Here is a 24,288-nt window from a genome sequence, read left to right as displayed (position 1 = left end):
TGCTTGTATGCGTGGTTTGTAATTTCCTGTTACCCCTGAGTTGCTCAGGGAGTGAGCAAAATAAACGCTGGCTCAAGGCGGTTCAGCATAGCGCGTTAGGATGGGGTTATTAGTTTATAAAAAACTACCGGCGTATCTAAAATTAGGCTTTGTGATTTAGAACACAAAGGATAAAAAGCAATTAGATACGGAGAACATTGGATATCTGTAGTATTGGTATAATTAGCTTGAAAATATAGCCAAAGCCCTTTCTCCTTACCTGGTATATAACTAGGGACATTGACCTGATCTTGCTATGTCTAAATATGCTAAAATATCACCGCGATTAAGTGCAGCCTATAATATTATCCCCTGCTTTTTCAAGGCTTATACGACCTATATTTTCCAGCCTCTTGATGGCAATCATTTACTTTTATATAAACAGCAGTTCCGCAAGCATAACATTATCGCTTAATGGGGTGGGCTTCCCACGAGCATAGCGGATTTCAAGACATTGTCCACGTACGAAAGGAGACCTTTAACCAGTGAATTATTTGCAATTCTTTTAAAGAGCACAGAATATTCCCTCCGCATAGCTCTACTATTTAAAAGGCTTAGGATATATTACGTCAAGAGCCAGAGCTCCAAGCACCCAACCTTCGCGCATGCAGCGACAACTCCGCCTCCGAATATTTCCTCTTCCATCATTGGTAACCCCCTTTCAAAGAGTGCCTAAGACCTTTAAAAGAACCAGAAAAATTTCTAAAGATATTATTTTTGAGGGGCCTACTCCGAAGCTACAGAGAGGTCTTTAGCAAGTGTTACAGCACCAGACAATACAGGCAGATAACTTTACAATAATAACTAATACAGTCGAGCAAATAAGGCAGATTCAAGAGCCTCGAAGGCGCCAAATCGCTAAGTGAAAGAATGCGGGGCTCGGTAATTCTGGTATACGTAGTAGAAAAGATGCCAATCGATCAATCAAGGCTGGAACGGAATCTCTACAAAACAGACTAGGCAAGCAGAAGTATATTTTATGAGAAACCGCCACCACCAAGTCCCAAGGAAATTAGAGTTATATTATCGGAACCAGCAGTGGCAGCGCAGAAGGAAAGTCGGTTTTTTGGGATAGATACTTGAGGGGAAGAGAGATAGGCAATGAGAATAGCTTCATATTTGGGCTTCCAGTGTGAATTGGGTTTCTGGCGTGGTGCACCCACTAAGCGAAAGCGGTGGGGGAGCTGGAAGGCACGGATAGCCCGTAAGCCTTAATATTACCCACATGTAACCATTTGGCTTTAGTGAGGTTACACTGATGTTTGTCAATAATTAATATACAATTACCGAATTCAGCGAAAGACGCCAAGAGTAAAAGCAACTTATAACATGTGAAGGTCGGAATACAAATAACCTAGGGATGAGGGCAATGCTATATTGCATCGACTTGCAGCCTCCAGTTAGCAACCTGTAACTACCATCTCAAATGGCCGTAGGACCGCGACCTGGCGGCCACAACAGATCCAAGACCCGTCTGGTCCATCCATATTGAATTGGTGAGATCTCATTGGTTCGCTGGGATTTTATCTCTCCCCTCAACGAAAATACTTCAAATAAAAAACAAAACAAAATAAAATTAAACCTCGCAAAATCGCGCGACTTGATTTATCTATCCTCCCAACATTCTTAGAACCTCTTCCTTCTGGACCGCCAAGCAAACACTAGTTAGAGGTGACGGCACGCCCACAGGGCCTCCGATCAAAGCCGGTAGTATGTGAAGGACTTAGGTTTGAACAGTTAGAACTGTACACAAGTTTCAAAAAGCTCCGACCTTTAAGCTTGCTAGACTAAATCTGCTATTAGATTACCTCCAAAGTGTAAGATATGTAAACTGAAATACAAATAGCCCGATGCTCGAGGAATGATTGCTCCGCCTATTAGAATATAAAAGGAGGTTTGAACCGACGGGTGGCAGCGGAATTTGAGGTGGAGGGTGATGCAGCACTGGGCGAGGCACTCTGCGAAGTAGACTCCGAAACTGCGGCCGACGTAGATCGCGTAGTGCTGGGCAGGGAGGATTTCGAAGCAGTCGAAGTCGAACTAGAGCTAGTGCTGGCAACGTGGGGAACTCGATGGAGCGGAAAGATGTTCCACGAATCTTTCCCACCACCTGAAAGAATTATCATACGTTAGTACTTCTCACGGATTTTTAAACTAGCACTCAGCCGAACGCACACTTTGAAAATGGGCCCCCTGGACAGTCAATATTGCATTTATGAGACGGGATGCGGTACTTCGCGTCTGGCAAGGAATTGCCGCACCAGCATTCTGTGCCCGCATGTACGGCGAACGCGTCTGCATCCTGCCTTTCGCATAAATCGAAACAATCATCCCAACTCTGGTCGAGGTATGTGCCTTGGTTTTTCAAGCTACCTGGGTTGCTGTAGCAGGAGCTATGTTCCAACGGGTCGGCAGAGACAAGGAGGGTCAAAGTGGCCATTAAGTAGATATAGAAATTTTGGAAAGTTTTCATCTTGACAAAATATCGATCCTGTGATAATAGAAGACAGAGAAATATTGTAGGGTAGGTATGCAGTCTAACAGCGACAGGTAAAACTTTTAAGGGCCAAAATGGACACCTACTAGTTTTATGGGAAAGGGCCACTAAACGTGACCAGTATTAGACATCTTGAAATCTCCACTCTAGTGAGCTAAGCCTTGATGACAGGAAGCCAGGAATCCAATATCCGTGCCTTCCAGTGCCCCCACCGCCTTTCGGCAGTGGGTGCACCACACCGATAGACCAATTTTGAAGTTATTCCCACTATCTATGGCCTTTCCCCTTTACTATCTACAAAAAAAATTTGATTTTCCTGCTGCGCTGCCATCGCTGATTCCGGCAATGTGGTTTCTATCCCCGTAGGCATTGTGGGTGGTGGTTGGCTATATACCTTTTTCCACTGCCTCTCTAATCTTTTTTCTCCTGTAGACCTCTTTTTCCTTCCTGGCCTTGATTGATCGATTGGCATCTTTTGTACTAAGTATTCCAGAGTCACCGAGCTTTGGAATCTCTCTCTTAGTAATTTGGCGCCTCCGGGGCTCTTGAATCTGCCTTATTCGCTCAACTGTATAAGTCATCATTGCAAGGTTCTCATTCTGTATTTTCTGATGCCGTAGCGCTCGCTGGAGCCCTCTCTGTAGCTTCGGAGTAAGCTCCTCCATTGTAAAGATCTTAGAGAGCTTTTTCTGGTTCTTTTCAAGCTCTTGTGCACTCTTCGGAGGGGTAGTTTTAATGCTGGAAAAGGAGAGATTAGGAGGCGGAGTTGTCTCTCCATACGTGCGAAGATCTGGTGCTTGGAGCTCTGGCACTGGAGGTAATATATCTTAAAGTTTTTAAATAATTTAAAAGCCATCTGCAGGGTAGATTCCATGCTCTTTAAAAGCATTGCGGATTATATATTAGTTAAAAGTGGCCTTTCGCATTTTGACAATATCCTGGAGGAAATCCGCTTTCCCTGCGGGAAGCCCACCCCACTGAGCAATAAGGTTATTTTGCTTGCGGAATTGCTGCTTATATGAAAGGAAAGGCTTGCTATTAAGAGGCTGGCATATATGAGTTGTATGAGCCTTGAAACAAAAAGGAATAATATTATAGGTATTGCAGAGTTAGAGGAATTTAAGAGTTTTATAGGACTTGTGGCTATTAAATAGCAACACTTGTTTTTCCCCTTCCGTTGATTCACACGATTAATTGTGGCCTCATGGAATTTTTGAAGCCATTGAACAGCGAGCTTATTATTAATATATCCTTTTGGGGATACTGCTGTCCAAAACTAAGGCAGATTAGGATAGTCGTACCAGCTTTCCATAAACCTCTCACCCTTAAAAATAAACAGTGGCTCATTATCCACCCATCAGCAGCAACACACTCGATCGCGGTGATACTTTCAGCATGATCAAACTTAGCCAGATCAGGGCAAAATCCCCTTGTGCCAATAACCTTCCAAGCTTTTCCTTTACCAGGTTGGAAGCCACACTTATCAAAGTTGTATACCAGGTAAAAAAAGAGGTCTTTGATTACATTCCCAAGCTAATTATACTAATGCTGTGGATATCCAACATCCTGATAGTCTTTTTATCTTTTGTTTTATCACGGGCCTAGTTTTAGATGCCCGGCGTTTTATAAACATAACCCCAATCTTACTACCGCTGCGCTGAACCGCTTCGAGCAGTGCTGGTTTGCCCACTCTCTAAGAACTAGGGTTACAGGAAGATACAGATCACGCATAGAAGCAATCCACTGGACCAGAGCTTTCTCCTGATACTTATCAAGGGCCTTATTCTGGGGTGTGTGGGCGTTGCGAGCCTGTTTTCCCTGGCAGACGCGACCACGCAGCGTGTTGTATAACACGCCATATTCCCGGGCAATCTTTGCTAAATTTGGTTTTTTTTCCTTACTGGCGGCTTTACAGGCCTCCAATACGCGTTTTTCAAGTTCTCCGGTTGATCTAGGCATATTGTGTGGATAGGAATAGCCTCAAGAAGATGGGAGGATGGAAAATTGGTCTATCGGTGTGAATTGGTCTATCGGTGTGGTGCACCCACTGCCGAAAGGCGGTGGGGGCACTGGAAGGCCCGGATAATACCAATAGATGTCCCGGCAGCGCTAAGAGACTCTTTGGCTTTAGTAATGATCTGCCCGAATCCCTTTGCAACCGGGCTAGTTACCCGAACGGTCAAGTTTGATAGACTGTCCAGTAGGTTATCCCTCTTCTTGGCCTCCTTATGTCTGTTTAGCGTATTTAGCGCCTTGGCAGTCCTTCAGAACTCCCACATCGTTTATAATGGGAGTTTTCTTTTCTTTACAAATCCCAACAAGCTATTCAAATATGTAGCGAATCTATGGTAGGTCAGAGGAATTAGCATCAGAATAGAGGAACTGAGCAAGTTGGAATTGAATGAGCGACTCAGTTATTACACAGAATAACTAGATACATGCAACATATAAATATTAGCCAAGGGCAACCCACTCTAATAACCGGGTTATCCCGTACCGAGGTCCGAGCCATACCCATGTCAAAATAAAACTAGATGTAGAAAGTAAATACAGAGCCCTTATTTGCCACGACAGGTATAGGCATGATATTCCTTCCAGCAGAGGCTACAATCACACCTACAAAGTGGCATCTCACATTGTTTCCACCAATACATAGTCATCCTTGTACGGGCACAAGTGATTAGAGTATCAGAGGCAGGAATTACCTCTAAAGCATGTAATCTTAGATGGCTAAGCTTATCTCCACGTATATATTGAAACTACCTACACATAGAACGCTTGGAACTCCATGCCACTGTATGCAGGCTCTCCGGCATAACCTCTTTAATATTTCGCTTGGGTGGGGTGATGATCGGACTGATTTCTGGATAGAATTGAAAGAGTCAATTATATAACTCCGTAGTGCCTCACGGAATTCCATCTGGTTCTTAATCTGCCGATTATTAGCTTTCTCTATACATATTAAATTCCATATGCGTTGACAACATTGGCATTAATAAATAATAAGCCAGTAGGATAAAGGCCGCCAACAGCGAAAAGCAGCACGGTAAACATCATAATTGCTTCGATATTGATTGGCAATAGTAGTCCCCCCATATAATGATTCTAATTATTAAGGCGGGGAATAGTATGCATTCTAACTAGATTATCACCAAATATCTTGAGTACAATTAATGCATTCGTGCTTGTCTTTGCAGGTCATCCTCGCTGGCACTTAGTATAGTCTCTATCTTTACAAACTATATAAATTGTTGATAGTCAAGAATATTATCCTGCCATCCAATGCATAAAAATTCATCAACTTCAACAGCACAAAGTGTATTCCGTTGCATTAAGGTTTTTAATTTATTAAGCTCCCTAAGCAGTAGCCTGGACTGCTTCTCATTTAAAGGCCCTATTATACCGCAGGCGCCATAGCCAAGCTCTCGTAGCTTCTTAAACGGGGGGATAAAGTAGTAGTAGTAGTAGTATTCATTAACCTGTCCTAGCTTACATGTGAATGTCGCCATGCAGGATTGCGCTGACACAGTCAGCGCTGGGAAGCCACACCTGGCGGCTGGCCATCCCAGAGTTCGCAGATGGCCCTAAGAAAAGGATATAGCTAAACAAGCAACACAAACGAAAAATTTAATGACTGTAAAGCCCGGGGGGGGATAAAGTACTTATCCATATATATATGGGAAACCTCGCAGGAGTTGATGTTGACAGTAAGCGTTGAATTCTATGATATAGTATTAAGGCAGTTTTTGTTAACGCCTCAACAAGCTGTAGGACTTCAATAATCCCATCTTGCCAACTAGACCGTACAAACCACCATAGATAGCCTTGGTCAGCAAGCGCGTACAGTTTAACTATAGCCTTGTAATATTTGCTTATTCAGCATTTTATCTGTATAGTTAACAGGATCGGCCAAAGCAGCGTAACATGAGCTTATCAAATGCCACAGTATCCGGAGATGCATATAGATGACTACTAGCATTGTGACACTCTTGCATCCGTCTACCAGCTTGGGCTCCTGCTATACTCTCGGAAGAAGTATAACGGGGCCGAAACAGTACTTCGACAGGCAGTGGAAGGCCGGGAGAAAGTTCTCGGGAAAGACTATAGTGACAATCTTACCGCCATTGACTTCGTTGGCCGTTCCCTTCTTGAGCAGAATAGGTATGAGGCAGCTAAACTAATGATTCGTCAGGCAATGGAAGGACAGAAGGGAGTACACGGAAAGACCATATTGACACTCTTGACTCCATATTCCACGTGGACGTTGTGCTATACTTTCAGAAGAAGTATGGTGAGGCAGAGCCAGTATGTCGATGGCAGCGAAAGGGCGAGAGAAAGTACTCGGGAAAGGTCATGTACAGACTCTTGACGCCACGTCTCTTGTTGGTCGTTGCGTGTATCATACCGACGATTGGTATGAGGCAGAGCCACTTCTCAAACAGGTAGCGAAAGCAAGGACGAAGGTACTTGGAAAAAACCATCCTAGCACTAGGTTCTCCCTCAACTGGCTTGCGAAATGCTCCGGTCGAGTGATGACTTTTTATGATGATGATGACCATGAATGGACTGGCAACCTTGATGATCGGAGGAATGGTTACTAGAGATATTAGGTAGCTTTCTTAATCCGGTACTAAAATAGGATATCAAGCATCTCAGATCTAGTACCTCCGGCATCTAGCAGGGATAGATAACCATCATACTTTTTGACTTGTTCTTAGTGGAGATGACGGACCACAGGAGGACGGAAATATATCAAGTACGGGATGGATCCAGGAAGAACCACTTGAGAAACTAATTGTTCGAGGATCATACGTTACGGAGAAAAGCCTATATTTATTTGACAACGAAGCTGAAAAACGGTCCATACTGCAGCAGTGTCTGCAGTTCTGGATCTCCAAAAAAAAAAAAAAATTACAACATCTACGACTTTCCCTAGAGGCGAAAAATGTATTTCGAATGGACAATTTGTAAGGCAAGGCAATGACGCTGGGGTAAAGTAAAGGAAACGCACCTCATGCTCGAAGTCGGCTTCCGTGAACTGTCTGGGTATAGTTCTTGAAATGAGGCACGCTGGATGGGAAAATATCAACGTTTCTTAGGCCACATAATCCACATTGTTGAGTGCCAGTAGAAAACGCTGCGAGTTCTTTCTTATGTAGGTTTTCCACATGATCCTAGAGCTTATTAATTTTGCTTTTTTTCTTTTCACGATGGGCGGGAGGAAGTGTTAGGAGCGCTCGGAAGCGCGATAGCTAGATGTCAGATATACGGCTAATCCCGAAGAGGAAATAGAGTACGATTGGTGAAAAGGTCTTATTTGAATGAATTGAGCTGGTTGGGCTCTTCTTGATTATTCTTCTTGGTTATTCTTGATTGATTATTTTGTTGTGTGCTCCACGGGGGTTTTACCCCGATCCAGTCACATGATTCTGGTCCACCAACGGCCATATTATTTGACACACCCCCTCAGATTCGAACCTTTCCTTCCAATTTCAGCAACCTTGAAGCTATTCCGGGTCGAATCTGACATTCAGTCATATCCGTTCAGTGTTTCCATCAATCCTTTTGACTCCAGAGATGTCCCGAAGTCCTAGCTGATCCACAAACGGCTCGAATTTCTTGTTATGCGTGGGGGTCGGTAACGAGCTGAATGGGGCGCTACGGTGCGAAAGGGAGTGTCTATATAGGAGAGAAGATAGAGCCACGTATATTGCAGAACTAATCGCTGGCCTTCAAGAGTTCAGGCCCGCGGGTGCGAATATAAACACTTCGCACCTGACTAAGCATCTTAGCTAAGGATCTAGCTATCGCGCTTCCGAGCGCTCCTAACACTATCTTCCCCTCCAAGAGGCTTCGCCCTCGAAGCCTTAAAGACTGTAGTATGAATATATGCGTTATGATGGGTAATGTGTTATAGATTCCAATCCCTTGAGTCCTTCCCATAATGGTTTGTGCGGTTGATCGATGTTTGGTACGATGTCTTGGAGCTTGGGTGAGTGTAGGTGTGTTTTCGCAGGTAGTCGCTCCATGGCAACAGTTCTGCTTCATTCACTGCAGTTTTTCGCCCGTTTGAGCTTAGTTCTGTTGTTGACGCTGAGCTTTTTGCTTCCTCTCTCTCTCTTCTCTTTTTTCTTCTCCTCTTCTCTTCTCAAACCACCAAACTTCTTGCGGTACGTGCGCACTCTTCTGCCTCAGCTAATAAGGGTAACGGCTCCTCCAGCGCTTTCTCGCATGTTTTGAGCTTACTAATATGGGTTTTTCGCAGATGGCTCGCCGCAAAGCTTCGTCGCCTCCATCGGGAGAATCCGCCCCACGACGCCGTCGCCTTCTCCGTGGAGTTCGTCCTCGTTCATCCTCTGAAGACGATGTCGTTTTCACACCTGCGCCCCGCTCGGTTTCGCCGGAATGGGAGGGATTTCCATCCTCTCCTGCTTCGGCGGAGCCGGACGGAGTCGAATCGCCCTCTCCGGACGTGTCTGGTAAGTCCGGTCGTTTATGTAAGGTAATATTGCTAATTTGTGCGAAAGTTTCATCGCCCCCTTTGTCTCCATCGGCGGCTTCGGTCGTCCAGGTGCAGACTACCCCTGCGCCGGTCCATGTTGATACGAATGGTTTGCCTTTGGCCCAGGGGGGTAGTCCTGGTGCCACCGTTGCCTTGTTCGTTTGGAGCGAGATGCTGCGTCAGCGTGTGTTTTCTTGCCAGGTCGTTTAAACTGTGTTTATTGTACTGGCCAGCGACACCCTTGTGTCGCTCCGGAGGTTGCCGCTGGTCCTTTGGCTGTTTCTATGGTTACTGAACATCGCACGTTTGTTGGACTTCCCCAGTCTCGTCGCCCTGCTGCGCAGGAGAGGGCGGCTGGGCTGGTAAGGGAGTATAGACGTGCGGTTCGAAAACCTCGAATACCACGCGTGGATAGCAGTAATCTGTGCCTGTCCCTGAACGCACTCCATCGCATTCGCCCATGGCTCCCGTTCCTGCGACTCCCAGTCGCCTGGGTCGTTTTGTTGATGCGGTCCTTTCCCCTTCAAGGGTTGAGTTGTCTCTTTGGGTGGGAGGTCGGTGTTATTGGGCCGTTGCGCCATCTTGTCTTAGTTAAATAGAATGCTATTTTCCTTTAGCCATGTAGCGCGTACGTCGTCGGGTAACAGGTGCTGTATTAGTAAGCCAGATGTCCAGGGCTTCAGTGTCTTCGACGTGCGATCTTGGTTCCCAGGTATCGTCATCAGGTGGATAGCCCTTCCATCGCACCAAATAGCTTATGTTACCACTCTTGTCGCGTTTTTCCTCCAGAATTTGATCAACTTCCCACCCTCTTCGCCATTAATTGGTATTGGCGGGGTCGGCTCCATTGACCCGGTCGTTCATGGTATGGCTCCAACAAAGACACGTGGAAAACGGGATGCAGACGGCGATATTTTGGTGGTAGCTGAAGCTTGTACGATTGGTTTCCCCATGCATCAATAATGGAAAATGGGCCTAGCTGGCGGTGGTCTAATTTCGCATTAGGTCGCACTGTAGAGACATTCTTCGCCCGTAGCATGACTTGATCACCAATCTTGAATTGTCTGTCGATCCGACGCTTATTATATTGCCTTGCCATGGCTTTTTGCGCCTTTTCAAGCGCATCCTTGACCAAGGATCGCTTTTCCTTGAGCTGTGTTGCGCGCTCCAACGCTGCTGGCGCATGGCCAGTGGGATCAGGATCGACATTGATTCTCAGGCTAGGGACGAAGCCCATCAATGCTTCATGTGGGCTTGTCTTTGTGGATGAATGAATCGCAGCATTATATGTAACTTGTGCCATTGGCAGCCAGTCAACCCAATCATCTTGCAAGAAACTCGCATAGGCTCGCAGGTAATACTCTAATGTTTGGTTTTGGCGTTCTGTCTGACCATCTGTCTGCGGATGAAACGCAGTAGACAGTTTCCGCTTCGATCCTAGGCAATAGCACAGTGTCGACCAGTAGCTACTGGTAAACAGCGAGCCCCTGTCCGACACCCATCGCTTTGGATTACCAAACATGGGTACCACCTTTTGATAAACCAAATGTGCGAGTTCTGGCGCCGAGATATCCTTATTGCAAGGAATATAAAGTGCGAACTTTGTTAGGGCATCCACAACCACTAATATCGCATCATAACTCTCTGTGCCCCTGGGCTGGCAGATATACTCGGTGAACTGGGCGGTAGTCCAGTAATAAAATCAAGAGTCAGCACTTCCCCAGGCTGCTCTGGCACCGGCAAAGGCTCCAGCTTGCCATAAGGTGCGTGTCTATGCACTTGAATTCTTTGACAAATATCGCAGGTTTTCACATAATCCAGCACATCGCCACGCATACCATGCCAATAGTATTTGCGTTCGACGGCTTCCAAGGTGCGTTTTCCTCTAAAATGTCCTCCTGAGGATCATCATGATTTGCTTTCATAATTTCATGTGTTACCGCAGGAATTCTGGGTACATAAACGCGACCTTGGTACCTGAGTAGGCCATTTTCGCCAATTCCCCAGGCCGGACTGCCATAGTCCCCAGCTTGCGATCAACTTTTCGCTTAATATCGCGTACCTCGCGATTCTCTTGGTGCAATTTGCACAAATAGTCCACCATGGACTCCTCAATGCTGGAGTAAGCTGATTCGGATCCAATAACCTTGCGGACATAGATCCGTGGCACCCAGGTGTCTAGAATTCTGGTAACGCCGGCAGCACAGTCCTCATCCACGGGTGCGTTCTTATCCACGTGGGCATGCATACTCCCCATGGAGATATGCGCATCAGAGCTCATTTTATTTAATTGTTTGGACCCGCCTTCGGTGTCCAGCGCCATTATTCCCGCCCATGCGGTTTTAACTCATTGGGTGCGTCATCCCAATGACTCTTGCCCATGGCCAATTTCAACTTTGATCGCAATGTGGGAAGCAGTGACGCATCACTTACTTCATCTGCGCTCGGCAGATAATCTGGCCTTCTACTTGGCGCATCTGCAGGGTTCTTTACCCCAGGTCGGTGCTCAATATGAAAATCGAACGCGCTCAGCAACTCGACCCATCTCGCCTGACGTCCATTAAGCCGCTTCAATGTGGGCCGCATGAAACCGCTTAGGTTGGCATGGTCAGACTTCACCACTATTGGCTCCCCGCTCCCTTCGAGGTAATGTCGCCAAACTTTGAATGCTTCAATGATCGCTAACAACTCTTGGTCATGCGTATCATACCTGCGTTCAGAATCGGTCATCTTTCGTGAGAAAAATGCCACAGGATGCCACTCGTTATCATCCTGTAATTGGGAGATTATCGCACTTATAGCGAAACCAGACGCATCTGTCTCTACCCTGGTCCTATTCCTAGGGTCATAATGAGATAGCAATGGTGCGCTCGAAAACGCACTTTTAGTTTATTAAACGCAACTCTTGCGTCCTCAGGCAGCTCAAGGCGCTGGTTCAAGAACCATTGCCTTTTGCTCCTCCCCCTTGCTCCCCTCGGGTGAGCTGGGTCAGCGGCAATGCAATGCGGGAATAACCCTCAATAAAACGCCTGTAAAAATTTGCAAATCCCAGGAATATCATGATCTCTCGCACGGTTGTTGGCTCCGGCCAAGCCTGGATGGTAGCCACACGGCTTTCCTCCATCTGAATGCCCGAAGGCGTGATGATAAATCCCAGGTATTCCACACTTTTCACATGAAATGAGCATTTGCTCAGCTTGGCGTATAGCCCGAATTGTCGCAGTCTCTCCAAAACTGCGGTAACATGCTCAACATGTTCCTCCTCACTCTGCGAGTATATAAGAATGTCATCCAGATAAACAACACAGCAATGGTCTAGTAGGTTGCTTAATGCGCGATTAATATAGGACTGGAACGTAGCTGGGGCGTTGGCTAGCCCGAATGGCATGACAGTGTATTCGAAGTGACCATATCTTGTGCGAAATGCAGTTTTCCATTCATCCCCTTTTTAATTCGGATGCGGTGATACGCGTCTCTCAGGTCAAGTTTGGTATATATCTTAGCGCCAGCCAAGCGATCCATAGTCTCGCTAACAAGTGGTAAGGGGTAACGATTTTTGACAGTAATCTCGTTCAAACCGCGGTAATCCACACAGAGTCGCAGTGTTCCGTCGGACTTCGGTACAAAGATAATAGGTGCGCCAGCTGGGCTTTTCGAGGGACGAATCCATCCCTTTTCTAGCGCTGCTTCAATATATCTGCGCAGAACTGCGAGCTCACTTTCGGACAAGGGGTAAATTGGTCGGTATGGGGGTTCCTTTCCCGGTTGTATATCAATTGCATGGTCGTGGTCTGCATGCGCAGGTAGAATCCCTGCATTTTCCTCCGAAAAGACATCTTCGAACTCCTTGTAGATTGCGGGTATTCGCACTCCTTCGCCGATTGTCGCAGAACCCACACGGATTTCGACCTGGTTATTTTCGGTTGTGGATACGTACGCTGCGTAGACTTGTTTTCCCTCTCTTAAAGTGCGATTCACCTCTGCTTCGTTGATTATCTCGACTTCTTTCTCCGGAGGTATTTTCCGGTATTCCCATGTTCCTAGTTCCCAGTCGACGTTTGGGTTCGCCTCTCTCAACCAAGGGTATCCTAGAATCGCATCATAATGGTCCATATCAACCACATCGAATGTTCTTTCAATCGTTCTACGAACACCGTGGCAATCTTGGGTGGTTGCCCTCAGCCTGTAGCGTCCGTAGCAACGGATGCGGTGACCATCTAGGGCCACTATCCTCCGCGGGCCTATTGCAGGCTCCGGGAGGTGCGCATCTGCGAACCTTCGGCTGATAAGAAGGGCTTGACACCCCGAGTCGATTAACGCACAAGTTGGAATAGTGCGCTCTTGTGCTTGCAGCTCAACCATAGTCTCAATGGCATTATCTTTTGGATTTTCTTCCTCTAGGCCCAGAGCCGCAGCTGCTCGCATCACTGGGCCACCTAGTTTTTGCCTGGTTGTCGTCCCTTCTCGCACGTTTGGGACATTGAGGCGCAATATGTCCCTTTTCTCCGCAGACATAGCATTCAATATCAGGGTTATGCGACTGCTGTCGCTTATGACCTTGGGACCTATTAGAGTTTCCTCTAAAGGCGCGATTGTTGCCTCTCCATGGCTTGTCTGGGCCCCGTTGACTGGAAGGTTGTTGTCTTTCCGTGTTGCCTGGGGTCGTCGTCCGGTGTCGCATAGCTAAGCTGTGTTGGCTTCTCCTATTCTTCGCTTGCGATATTTCCTTGCGTCGACCCGGTATGGAATCTTCAATTGTTTGGAGGTGGGCGATATAGCCTTCATATGTCTCTGGTTCGTTGGGCGTATTTAAGCGCTTCATGTCGCAGGTCTTGCTTGACTCTTGTCCGGAGGTGATCCTTTCGTTGATTTTCTGTGTATGCTTCTGGGAGCTGAACTTCCCATTGGTTAAGGTAAGCTGCGAATTCCCGCACGTTTTGGTGATCCTGTTGTCTGGCGTCATGGTAGCGTTGGCTCGCATCTCTTCGCAGGTTAACAGGGTCGTTTAATTGGCGTAGTAGAAATTTGCGAAAGTCCTCCCAGGTAGGTTTATCGGCGACTTCCTCCTCGTGTTGCCTCCATAGGCGGATAAATGTTGCGCATAGATGTGCCGTACCTTCCACCACTTTCGTCGTATCATTAGTAAAGTAGTAGCGATTTCGTTCGAAATGGTTCCATGCGTGCGATAAATGTCTGTATTCCTGCATGTTCTTTCCCATGTATTCCGAGACATGTGCTGGGGGTGCTGGCGGTTTCAATGCGTGCGTGGGCTCTGGCATAGGCTGGGGTGCGGTTTCTTGTGGTATTCCATGGTCGGGTGTGCTTATATTGGATTCTGGCCGCGAAATTGTTGCACTTCGGTTTTCTTGGATGCGTTTCTCATAATCGATAAGCTCTTGCAATGCCCTCCTTTTATTTTCCATGCGTAATCTCTTGAGTTCCTGCTTTTGTTGGCGTATCTGGTCCCGGAGTTCGGCAAATTCATTATCCGATGAAGAATCGTTTGTTGTTGTGGACCCAGTAGCCCCTTTTCGAGGGCTATCGCCTTGCAACACAGCTGTTTCCTCAACTGTTTCTTCAGCTGGGCCCGGATTCATCGAAGCATCAGGTTGTGCTTGGATAGATGCGGTATTCTCTGAGACGGGGTTGACAGAATTCTCGGTGTTTCGGGTGACTTGGGAGCCAGCACGCTGCACGCGTCGAGGTGCCATAGTGCTCCTTTCAGCGGGTTACCGTCGTGGGTTACCGTTGGGGTGAGCGATTAGAACTGTTATGCGTGGGGGGTCGGTAACGAGCTGAATGGGGCGCTACGGTGCGAAAGGGAGTGTCTATATAGGAGAGAAGATAGAGCCACGTATATTGCAGAACTAATCGCTGGCCTTCAAGAGTTCAGGCCCGCGGGTGCGAATATAAACACTTCGCACCTGACTAAGCATCTTAGCTAAGGATCTAGCTATCGCGCTTCCGAGCGCTCCTAACATTTCTGCCGTGGCAGTGCTTTAGTGAGTCCATCTGCCAGCATCTTGTCTGTTGGTGTGTAGCTGACTTGGATTCTTCCTTCCAGAGCTTCCTGCCTGAGCCAATGATTATGGATATCCACGTGTCGAAGCCTTGTCTGAAGTCGGTTTATATCTTTATGCACAAGCCGGATTGTTTGGAGATTGTCACAGAAGATTTGAATCCGTTGGTCCTTCTTTCTCTTATCCAGTTGAACTCCAAGCTCTTTAAGCAGTCTGCTGATAAATATTCCTTCTCCAGCTGCGTGGGACAACGCTAGAAGCTCTGCCTCAGTGGTAGAAGTAGTTACCGTTGCCTGCTTGTTGGCCCTCCATCCTACTACTCCTCCAAACAACTGCATTATATATCCTTGCGAACTCTTTCGATCCTCCTTGTTATCCGCAAACGAAGCATCGCTGTACAGGATGAAGTCATCTCCACCCCCAGTTGCAGCGCTAGGTCTTTCGTTCGTTTAAGGTATAAAAAGGACGCGGTCAGCCGCAGCATGGTGTTCGTCGCTTGGATTGGTAAGAAAGCGGGATAATTTGGACACTGCAAAGGCTATGTCTGGTCGTGTGGTGACTGCTGTGTACATTAAGGAACCGTTCTTCTTCTGATATCTCTGAATACTTTGGCGTGTGGCTTGTCCGGTGTAGATAATAAGCTCATCTCTGGTTATTGGGACAGTATCTGAGGTTCTTGAATCCGCTAGGTTAGCAATCTTCTCTATATAAGAGGATTGACTTAGCCATATAATTCTTTTCTCCCGATCCCGGATTATCTCTATACCAAGAAACCACTGCAGTTTATCTCCGCCAGTCATCTTGTACTGGTTTTGGAGCTGATTAACAATTTGGTCCAGTATCTCTTGATTCTTGCAGCCCTTTTGGTATGCAAAGATTATGTCGTCAACATAGAAGAATACTAGAATACCATTTTTAATCATGCAACATGGTTCATGAGGAATAGGATTAAATCCTAGGTCTTGAAGGGATTTCTTGAAGTGCTTTTGCCATAGCAATGGTGATTGCCTCAGTCCAAACAGGGCCCTTTTAAGCTTCAGGATTATACCTGGCTTTTGGTATCCTGGTGGCATCTGCATAAAGACATCCTCATCGATATCTGCATAGACAAAGGCATTGGTAATGTCATATTGCACCAATTCCAAGTCAAATCTTGCAGCTGTAGCCATTAGGATTCGGAATGATTGTATAGCCAGTGTTGAAGCATAAAGATCTTCTGTTTTCCTTTCTTGTTGGTCGCCGCGTACAACCAGACGGGCCTTGCACTTTTGCAGTCTTCCTTTCTGGTCAAACTTGTACGCGTACACCCATTTGCAATCCAGGATTTGCCTGCCTTTGCATTTAGGATTATGCCGGCTTATTTCTTGCCATGTACACATATCCTCATGTCCCTTAAGATGATCTTTTTCAGCCTGCTTGAACTGTTCGCCAAGTGGATGATTAATAAGATCTCTGTGGTGGACTGGCTTAGGTGGCAAATCTCTGTGGTGCAAATCCTTTTCAGGTTGTCGAAGTAATCGTTCTGATTGTGCCTTGGTTGTTCTCTCTCCGGGTCGTTTCGGTTGAATTAATGGTGCAGCCAAAAACGATGCTTTCCATGCAGCTAAGTGCGATGATTCTTGATTAGATCTAGCTGGGGAACCAATAGCTAATAGCGAAGCTGGTTGTAGATATTCTGGCGTCTCCGGTGGTGTTGGATAGACTAGGTCTTCAGCATCTTTCTGACCTATTTCTTCCGCCAAATCCATAGCTGATTGTGCCATATCCACCAGAAAGTCTAAAGAATCAAAATATCCAACTACTTGCTCTTCTTGTTGGCTTGGTGGCGACATAGACTCTTCGGGAACCTCAATATTCTTGATCATCTGGTTGAAATCTTGGATGGATATCTGCCGGAATTGATCCTGCATGATTGCTAGTTCGGACAGATCCCCAGAGAACTGCTCGTCTTCATTGAATATCACATCTCTTGTACGGATGACTCGGTTTAGGCGTGGAATCCAGATTCGGTAGATATTAGTGGAATCATATCCAACTAGATATCCAATATGCGCTCTTGGATTGAATCTCTGTTTCCGGTTTGACTTCTTCAGTGCTTCTGTGGTCATGGCGAAGGCTTTGCATCCATATACTTTTAGATGCGCTTGCTGAGGCTTTCTGTCATGGATTACCATGCCGTCTTGGTGCGCAACGTAGGTATGGAATCGATCGAAAGGCGTTTTCCAATTGGTTTGGTACTGAGGTGTTCGATTGGAAAGATAGACTGATGCACGTACAATCTCCGGCCATAGAAATGCAGGTAATCTAGCATGTTCCCGCATTGCTCGAGCCTTATCCTTTATTACACCCCTGAGCGCTCTGCACCACCGTTTTGAGCACTTGTATAAGGTGCGGAGGGCTCAATCTTTATAAAATAAGGATCTGACTGCAGAAAGGCTGCAATGCGAGGCTTTTGGCCCACAGTTTCATTGTCACATTCAATAACCTGAACCTTTATATCCATTCGCCCAAGTGTTCCAAGTAAATGCTCAAAGCGTGGATAATTGAGTCAGCCGTTCGGTCCTCTAGGTAGTAATCCCAGATAAAACCTGACCACCGATCAGTTGCTAGCATCAAGCTTTTCCAACCACCATAGCCAGCTTCGAAGTCATGGAAATCAATGGCTACGGCGTTGACCCGGTCCCTCTATAAAATCCGATGGAATTCTGCTAACCTGACGCTTTAGCTTTGCAATCCCGCAGGCGTCGCATTCCACTGTTGTCGGTCCACCTCTAATCCTTGCTCCTTTAGTTGAATTGACTAGATGCTCCAAGGTAAGAGGTCCAGGATGTCCAAGTCGAAGGTGCCATTGGTATGCATCTGCCCGTGCAGATCTTGGTGTAGAATGGAACGATGATTGAAAGCGGTTTCGGCGATTAAAAAGACTTCCTCTTGTTATATTCATGGGAAGGTATTCAATCACAAACTGGTCGAACTGGTCTTCAATCTGCGCAATCGGTCGATTATCTTGATGTCGGAGGATGTTTTGCTCTGGTCGATTATCCCACCATATTCCGGCCTTATGCAACTGGCGTAGAGACACTAAATTGCAAGCCATCTTGGGACAGAAAGCAACATCTTGGAGGTGCAGTATTGACTTCTTTCCACCTAATCTAACCTGAATATCCACATTGCCATATCCATGGATCTCCACCTTTGAATCTCCGGCCCATATAAAGTCACCTGGTTGTGCGGTTTGAAAGTCGTTGAATCGAGTGATTTCATTAAAGATATGGATAGTGGATCCGGAGTCAAGAATAGCTGAATTCTTTAATGGATAGGTATCCGGTAATGTCGCAAATGAAGCTGGAATTCTTCCAATCTGTCGTTCAAGTAGTCAATCTTGATTCCTCAAGCTCTTCCACTCTTCAACCTCTTTGGCAAATTCCTTGTCTGTTTGAAGCAGATGATTAATAAATCTCCTAATTACAGCACGTTCCTTAAATCCTTTAGGGGCCTCTTGAGGGAAAAAGATAGAAACAGGCCTTCCATTCATGCATTTGCCCACATGCTTTGCAAGCTACCTTTGTCTTCTTGGCTATATTGCAGCTCTCGAGATTATTAGGCTTTTGCTTGCGCTTCTGGGTATAGCTTGACCTTTTGGTGCGTGATTCAATTCCGTGCCTTCAGTCTTAGCTTTCAGCATCAAAGGTTGGACCAAATGACCCTTTGGCAATATTGCTGCTCTGTTGAATCAATTTGGTATCCAAACCTTTTCGGAAGTCTTGTGCTACCAGTCTGAATGTCAGGTTGTCTGATTCAATATCCTTACTCTTAGCAATCTCATATGAGGTTGCCCATACCGGGTTTAAAGTCCGTACAGCATTCAGGAAATCCTCAATCCAGTCACTTGTGGTTGCAGCCACTGCAATTCTAGCTTTTTCGGCCTTGTGCATTGCTTCTTCCCAATTGTTTAACCAGGTAAGTACATCCCGACGGTCTTGTGACAGGTTTAATGGCCTTTTTATACGCTTCGCGGGCAAGTTTCTTGACTGTGGCATCATCAATTCCCACCCGTTGCTTTAGTTTGGCGTACCATTCCTTCATCGAATCCTCTGGATCGCAGCAATATTCATACACTTGTGGAGAAATAGTCTTCTGCATCCACTCCCGCAGTTTGCTTAGTTCAGTTTGTTGAAGAATATAGTCGTCACGAAGGCTTTTGTAAACAGTCCAAGCAAATTGTCGATCAGCAAGGGAGGTAGGATTTGTTGATCGTGTACTTCCAGCTGGTGGTGCCAAAGTGTCATCGGTAGGTGGTGCTGGCTTTAAAATCTCTTGTTCATCGCCAGTAATAATTCCCCATAAATTCTTGCCTCTGGCTAAACCTTCAAACTGCGTGTTCCATTCCTTCCAATTCTCTTGGGTTTTCAAAAGGACGGTATTCTGCGTGGACATTTCGTTCGGAGGAAATAAAGTTTCGACCGGTGGATAGCTGAGCTGTATAAGCCGTGGTTCGCTGTATAGGTAGTTTTGAGCGAATGAGACTCTTAATTGTCAGATATACGGCTAATCCCGAAGAGGAAATAGAGTACGATTGGTGAAAAGGTCTTATTTGAATGAATTGAGCTGGTTGGGCTCTTCTTGATTATTCTTCTTGGTTATTCTTGATTGATTATTTTGTTGTGTGCTCCACGGGGTTTTACCCCGATCCAGTCACATGATTCTGGTCCACCAACGGCCATATTATTTGACACTAGATCCTTAGCTAAGATGCTTAGTCAGGTGCGAAGTGTTTATATTCGCACCCGCGGGCCTGAACTCTTGAAGGCCAGCGATTAGTTCTGCAATATACGTGGCTCTATCTTCTCTCCTATATAGACACTCCCTTTCGCACCGTAGCGCCCCATTCAGCTCGTTACCGACCCCCACGCATAACAGTTCTAATCGCTCACCCCAACGGTAACCCGCTGAAAGGAGCACTATGGCACCTCGACGCGTGCAGCGTGCTGGCTCCCAAGTCACCCGAAACACCGAGAATTCTGTCAACCCCGTCTCAGAGAATACCGCATCTATCCAAGCACAACCTGATGCTTCGATGAATCCGGGCCCAGCTGAAGAAACAGTTGAGGAAACAGCTGTGTTGCAAGGCGATAGCCCTCGAAAAGGGGCTACTGGGTCCACAACAACAAACGATTCTTCATCGGATAATGAATTTGCCGAACTCCGGGACCAGATACGCCAACAAAAGCAGGAACTCAAGAGATTACGCATGGAAAATAAAAGGAGGGCATTGCAAGAGCTTATCGATTATGAGAAACGCATCCAAGAAAACCGAAGTGCAACAATTTCGCGGCCAGAATCCAATATAAGCACACCCGACCATGGAATACCACAAGAAACCGCACCCCAGCCTATGCCAGAGCCCACGCACGCATTGAAACCGCCAGCACCCCAGCACATGTCTCGGAATACATGGGAAAGAACATGCAGGAATATCAGACATTTATCGCACGCATGGAAACCCATTTCGAACGAAATCGCTACTACTTTACTAATGATACGACGAAAGTGGTGGAAGGTACGGCACATCTATGCGCAACATTTATCCGCCTATGGAGGCAACACGAGGAGGAAGTCGCCGATAAACCTACCTGGGAGGACTTTCGCAAATTTCTACTACGCCAATTAAACGACCCTGTTAACCTGCGAAGAGATGCGAGCCAACGCTACCATGACGCCAGACAACAGGATCACCAAAACGTGCGGGAATTCGCAGCTTACCTTAACCAATGGGAAGTTCAGCTCCCAGAAGCATACACAGAAAATCAACGAAAGGATCACCTCCGGACAAGAGTCAAGCAAGACCTGCGACATGAAGCGCTTAAATACCCCAACGAACCAGAGACATATGAAGGCTATATCGCCCACCTCCAAACAATTGAAGATTCCATACCGGGTCGACGCAAGGAAATATCGCAAGCGAAGAATAGGAGAAGCCAACACAGCTTAGCTATGCGACACCGGACGACGACCCCAGGCAACACGGAAAGACAACAACCTTCCAGTCAACGGGGCCCAGACAAGCCATGGAGAGGCAACAATCGCGCCTTTAGAGGAAACTCTAATAGGTCCCAAGGTCATAAGCGACAGCAGTCGCATAACCCTGATATTGAATGCTATGTCTGCGGAGAAAAGGGACATATTGCGCCTCAATGTCCCAAACGTGCGAGAAGGGACGACAACCAGGCAAAAACTAGGTGGCCCAGTGATGCGAGCAGCTGCGGCTCTGGGCCTAGAGGAAGAAAAAAATCCAAAAGATAATGCCATTGAGACTATGGTTGAGCTGCAAGCACAAGAGCGCACTATTCCAACTTGTGCGTTAATCGACTCGGGGTGTCAAGCCCTTCTTATCAGCCGAAGGTTCGCAGATGCGCACCTCCCGGAGCCTGCAATAGGCCCGCGGAGGATAGTGGCCCTAGATGGTCACCGCATCCGTTGCTACGGACGCTACAGGCTGAGGGCAACCACCCAAGATTGCCACGGTGTTCGTAGAACGATTGTAAAGAACATTCGATGTGGTTGATATGGACCATTATGATGCGATTCTAGGATACCCTTGGTTGAGAGAGGCGAACCCAAACGTCGACTGGGAACTAGGAACATGGGAATACCGGAAAATACCTCCGGAGAAAGAAGTCGAGATAATCAACGAAGCAGAGGTGAATCGCACTTTAAGAGAGGGAAAACAAGTCTACGCAGCGTACGTATCCACAACCGAAAATAACCAGGTCGAAATCCGTGTGGGTTCTGCGACATCGGCGAAGGAGTGCGAATACCCGCAATCTACAAGGAGTTCAAGATGTCTTTTCGGAGGAAAATGCAGGGATTCTACCTGCGCATGCAGACCACGACCATCAATTATATATAACCGGGAAAGGAACCCCCATACCGACCAATTTACCCCTTCGTCCGAAAGTGAGCTCGCAGTTCTGCGCAGATATATTGAAGCAGCGCTAGAAAAGGGATGGATTCGTCCCTCGAAAAGCCCAGCTGGCGCACCTATTATCTTTGTACCGAAGTCCGACGGAACACTGCGACTCTGTGTGGATTACCGCGGTTTGAACGAGATTACTGTCAAAAATCGTTACCCCTTACCACTTGTTAGCGAGACTATGGATCGCTTGGCTGGCGCTAAGATATATACCAAACTTGACCTGAGAGACGCGTATCACCGCATCCGAATAAAAAGGGGGATGAATGGAAAACTGCATTTCGCACAAGATATGGTCACTTGAATACTGATATTCGGGCTAGCCAACGCCAGCTACGTTCCAGTCTATATTAATCGCGCATTAAGCAACCTACTAGACCATTGCTGTGTTGTTTATCTGGATGACATTCTTATATACTCGCAGAGTGAGGAGGAACATGTTGAGCATGTTACCGCAGTTTTGGAGAGACTGCGACAATTCGGGCTATACGCCAAGCTGAGCAAATGCTCATTTCATGTGAAAAGTGTGGAATACCTGGGATTTATATCACGCCTTCGGGCATTCAGATGGAGGAAAGCCGTGTGGCTACCATCCAGGCTTGGCCGGAGCCAACAACCGTGCGAGAGTATATATTCCTGGGATTTGCAAATTTTTACAGGCGTTTTATTGAGGGTTATTCCCGCATTGCATTGCCGCTGACCCAGCTCACCCGAGGGGAGCAAGGGGGAGGAGCAAAAGGCAATGGTTCTTGAACCAGCGCCTTGAGCTGCCTGAGGACGCAAGAGTTGCGTTTAATAAACTAAAAGTGCGTTTTCGAGCGCACCATTGCTATCTCATTATGACCCTAGGAATAGGACCAGGGTAGAGACAGATGCGTCTGGTTTCGCTATAAGTGCGATAATCTCCCAATTACAGGATGATAACGAGTGGCATCCTGTGGCATTTTTCTCACGAAAGATGACCGATTCTGAACGCAGGTATGATACGCATGACCAAGAGTTGTTAGCGATCATTGAAGCATTCAAAGTTTGGCGACATTACCTCGAAGGGAGCGGGGAGCCAATAGTGGTGAAGTCTGACCATGCCAACCTAAGCGGTTTCATGCGGCCCACATTGAAGCGGCTTAATGGACGTCAGGCGAGATGGGTCGAGTTGCTGAGCGCGTTCGATTTTCATATTGAGCACCGACCTGGGGTAAAGAACCCTGCAGATGCGCCAAGTAGAAGGCCAGATTATCTGCCGAGCGCAGATGAAGTAAGTGATGCGTCACTGCTTCCCACATTGCGATCAAAGTTGAAATTGGCCATGGGCAAGAGTCATTGGGATGACGCACCCAATGAGTTAAAACCGCATGGGCGGGAATAATGGCGCTGGACACCGAAGGCGGGTCCAAACAATTAAATAAAATGAGCTCTGATGCGCATATCTCCATGGGGAGTATGCATGCCCACGTGGATAAGAACGCACCCGTGGATGAGGACTGTGCTGCCGGCGTTACCAGAATTCTAGACACCTGGGTGCCACGGATCTATGTCCGCAAGGTTATTGGATCCGAATCAGCTTACTCCAGCATTGAGGAGTCCATGGTGGACTATTTGTGCAAATTGCACCAAGAGAATCGCGAGGTACGCGATATTAAGCGAAAAGTTGATCGCAAGCTGGGGACTATGGCAGTCCGGCCTGGGGAATTGGCGAAAATGGCCTACTCAGGTACCAAGGTCGCGTTTATGTACCCAGAATTCCTGCGGTAACACATGAAATTATGAAAGCAAATCATGATGATCCTCAGGGAGGACATTTTAGAGGAAAACGCACCTTGGAAGCCGTCGAACGCAAATACTATTGGCATGGTATGCGTGGCGATGTGCTGGATTATGTGAAAACCTGCGATATTTGTCAAAGAATTCAAGTGCATAGACACGCACCTTATGGCAAGCTGGAGCCTTTGCCGGTGCCAGAGCAGCCTGGGGAAGTGCTGACTCTTGATTTTATTACTGGACTACCGCCCAGTTCACCGAGTATATCTGCCAGCCCAGGGGCACAGAGAGTTATGATGCGATATTAGTGGTTGTGGATGCCCTAACAAAGTTCGCACTTTATATTCCTTGCAATAAGGATATCTCGGCGCCAGAACTCGCACATTTGGTTTATCAAAGGTGGTACCCATGTTTGGTAATCCAAAGCGATGGGTGTCGGACAGGGGCTCGCTGTTTACCAGTAGCTACTGGTCGACACTGTGCTATTGCCTAGGGATCG

The 24,288-nt window shown here is 46.8% G+C and overlaps 4 protein-coding genes across 4 annotated transcripts; 1 reads left to right on the top strand and 3 right to left on the bottom strand.

The window, feature by feature from the left end:
• Positions 1–1,916: 1,916 nt before the first annotated feature.
• Positions 1,917–2,512, bottom strand: ATNIH1004_011436 (WSC domain-containing protein; the record flags this gene model as incomplete). Its single annotated transcript, XM_033575998.1, has 2 exons — positions 1,917–2,149; positions 2,215–2,512. 2 exons carry the CDS (start codon positions 2,510–2,512, stop codon positions 1,917–1,919), a joined length of 531 nt encoding a protein of 176 aa, XP_033421853.1.
• Positions 2,513–8,480: 5,968 nt separating this feature from the next.
• ATNIH1004_011435 (uncharacterized protein) lies at positions 8,481–9,248 on the top strand (the record flags this gene model as incomplete). The annotated part of the gene is made up of 3 exons (XM_033575997.1): positions 8,481–8,483; positions 8,802–9,015; positions 9,064–9,248. The coding sequence occupies 3 exons, from the start codon at positions 8,481–8,483 to the stop codon at positions 9,246–9,248; spliced, it is 402 nt and encodes a 133-aa protein (XP_033421852.1).
• Positions 9,249–13,819: 4,571 nt separating this feature from the next.
• On the bottom strand, positions 13,820–14,749 carry RTL1_2 (retrotransposon-like protein 1; the record flags this gene model as incomplete). The annotated part of the gene is made up of 1 exon (XM_033575996.1): positions 13,820–14,749. The coding sequence occupies one exon, from the start codon at positions 14,747–14,749 to the stop codon at positions 13,820–13,822; it is 930 nt and encodes a 309-aa protein (XP_033421851.1).
• A 3,980-nt stretch (positions 14,750–18,729) lies between these two features.
• Positions 18,730–19,495, bottom strand: ATNIH1004_011433 (uncharacterized protein; the record flags this gene model as incomplete). The annotated part of the gene is made up of 2 exons (XM_033575995.1): positions 18,730–18,962; positions 19,027–19,495. The coding sequence occupies 2 exons, from the start codon at positions 19,493–19,495 to the stop codon at positions 18,730–18,732; spliced, it is 702 nt and encodes a 233-aa protein (XP_033421850.1).
• Positions 19,496–24,288: the final 4,793 nt, after the last annotated feature.

This window comes from Aspergillus tanneri (genome assembly GCF_003426965.1).
Source record: "Aspergillus tanneri strain NIH1004 chromosome Unknown AapTan_8_pilon_pilon_pilon, whole genome shotgun sequence".
NCBI lineage: Eukaryota > Fungi > Ascomycota > Eurotiomycetes > Eurotiales > Aspergillaceae > Aspergillus > Aspergillus tanneri.
This window is presented reverse-complemented; position numbering and strand designations above follow the sequence as displayed.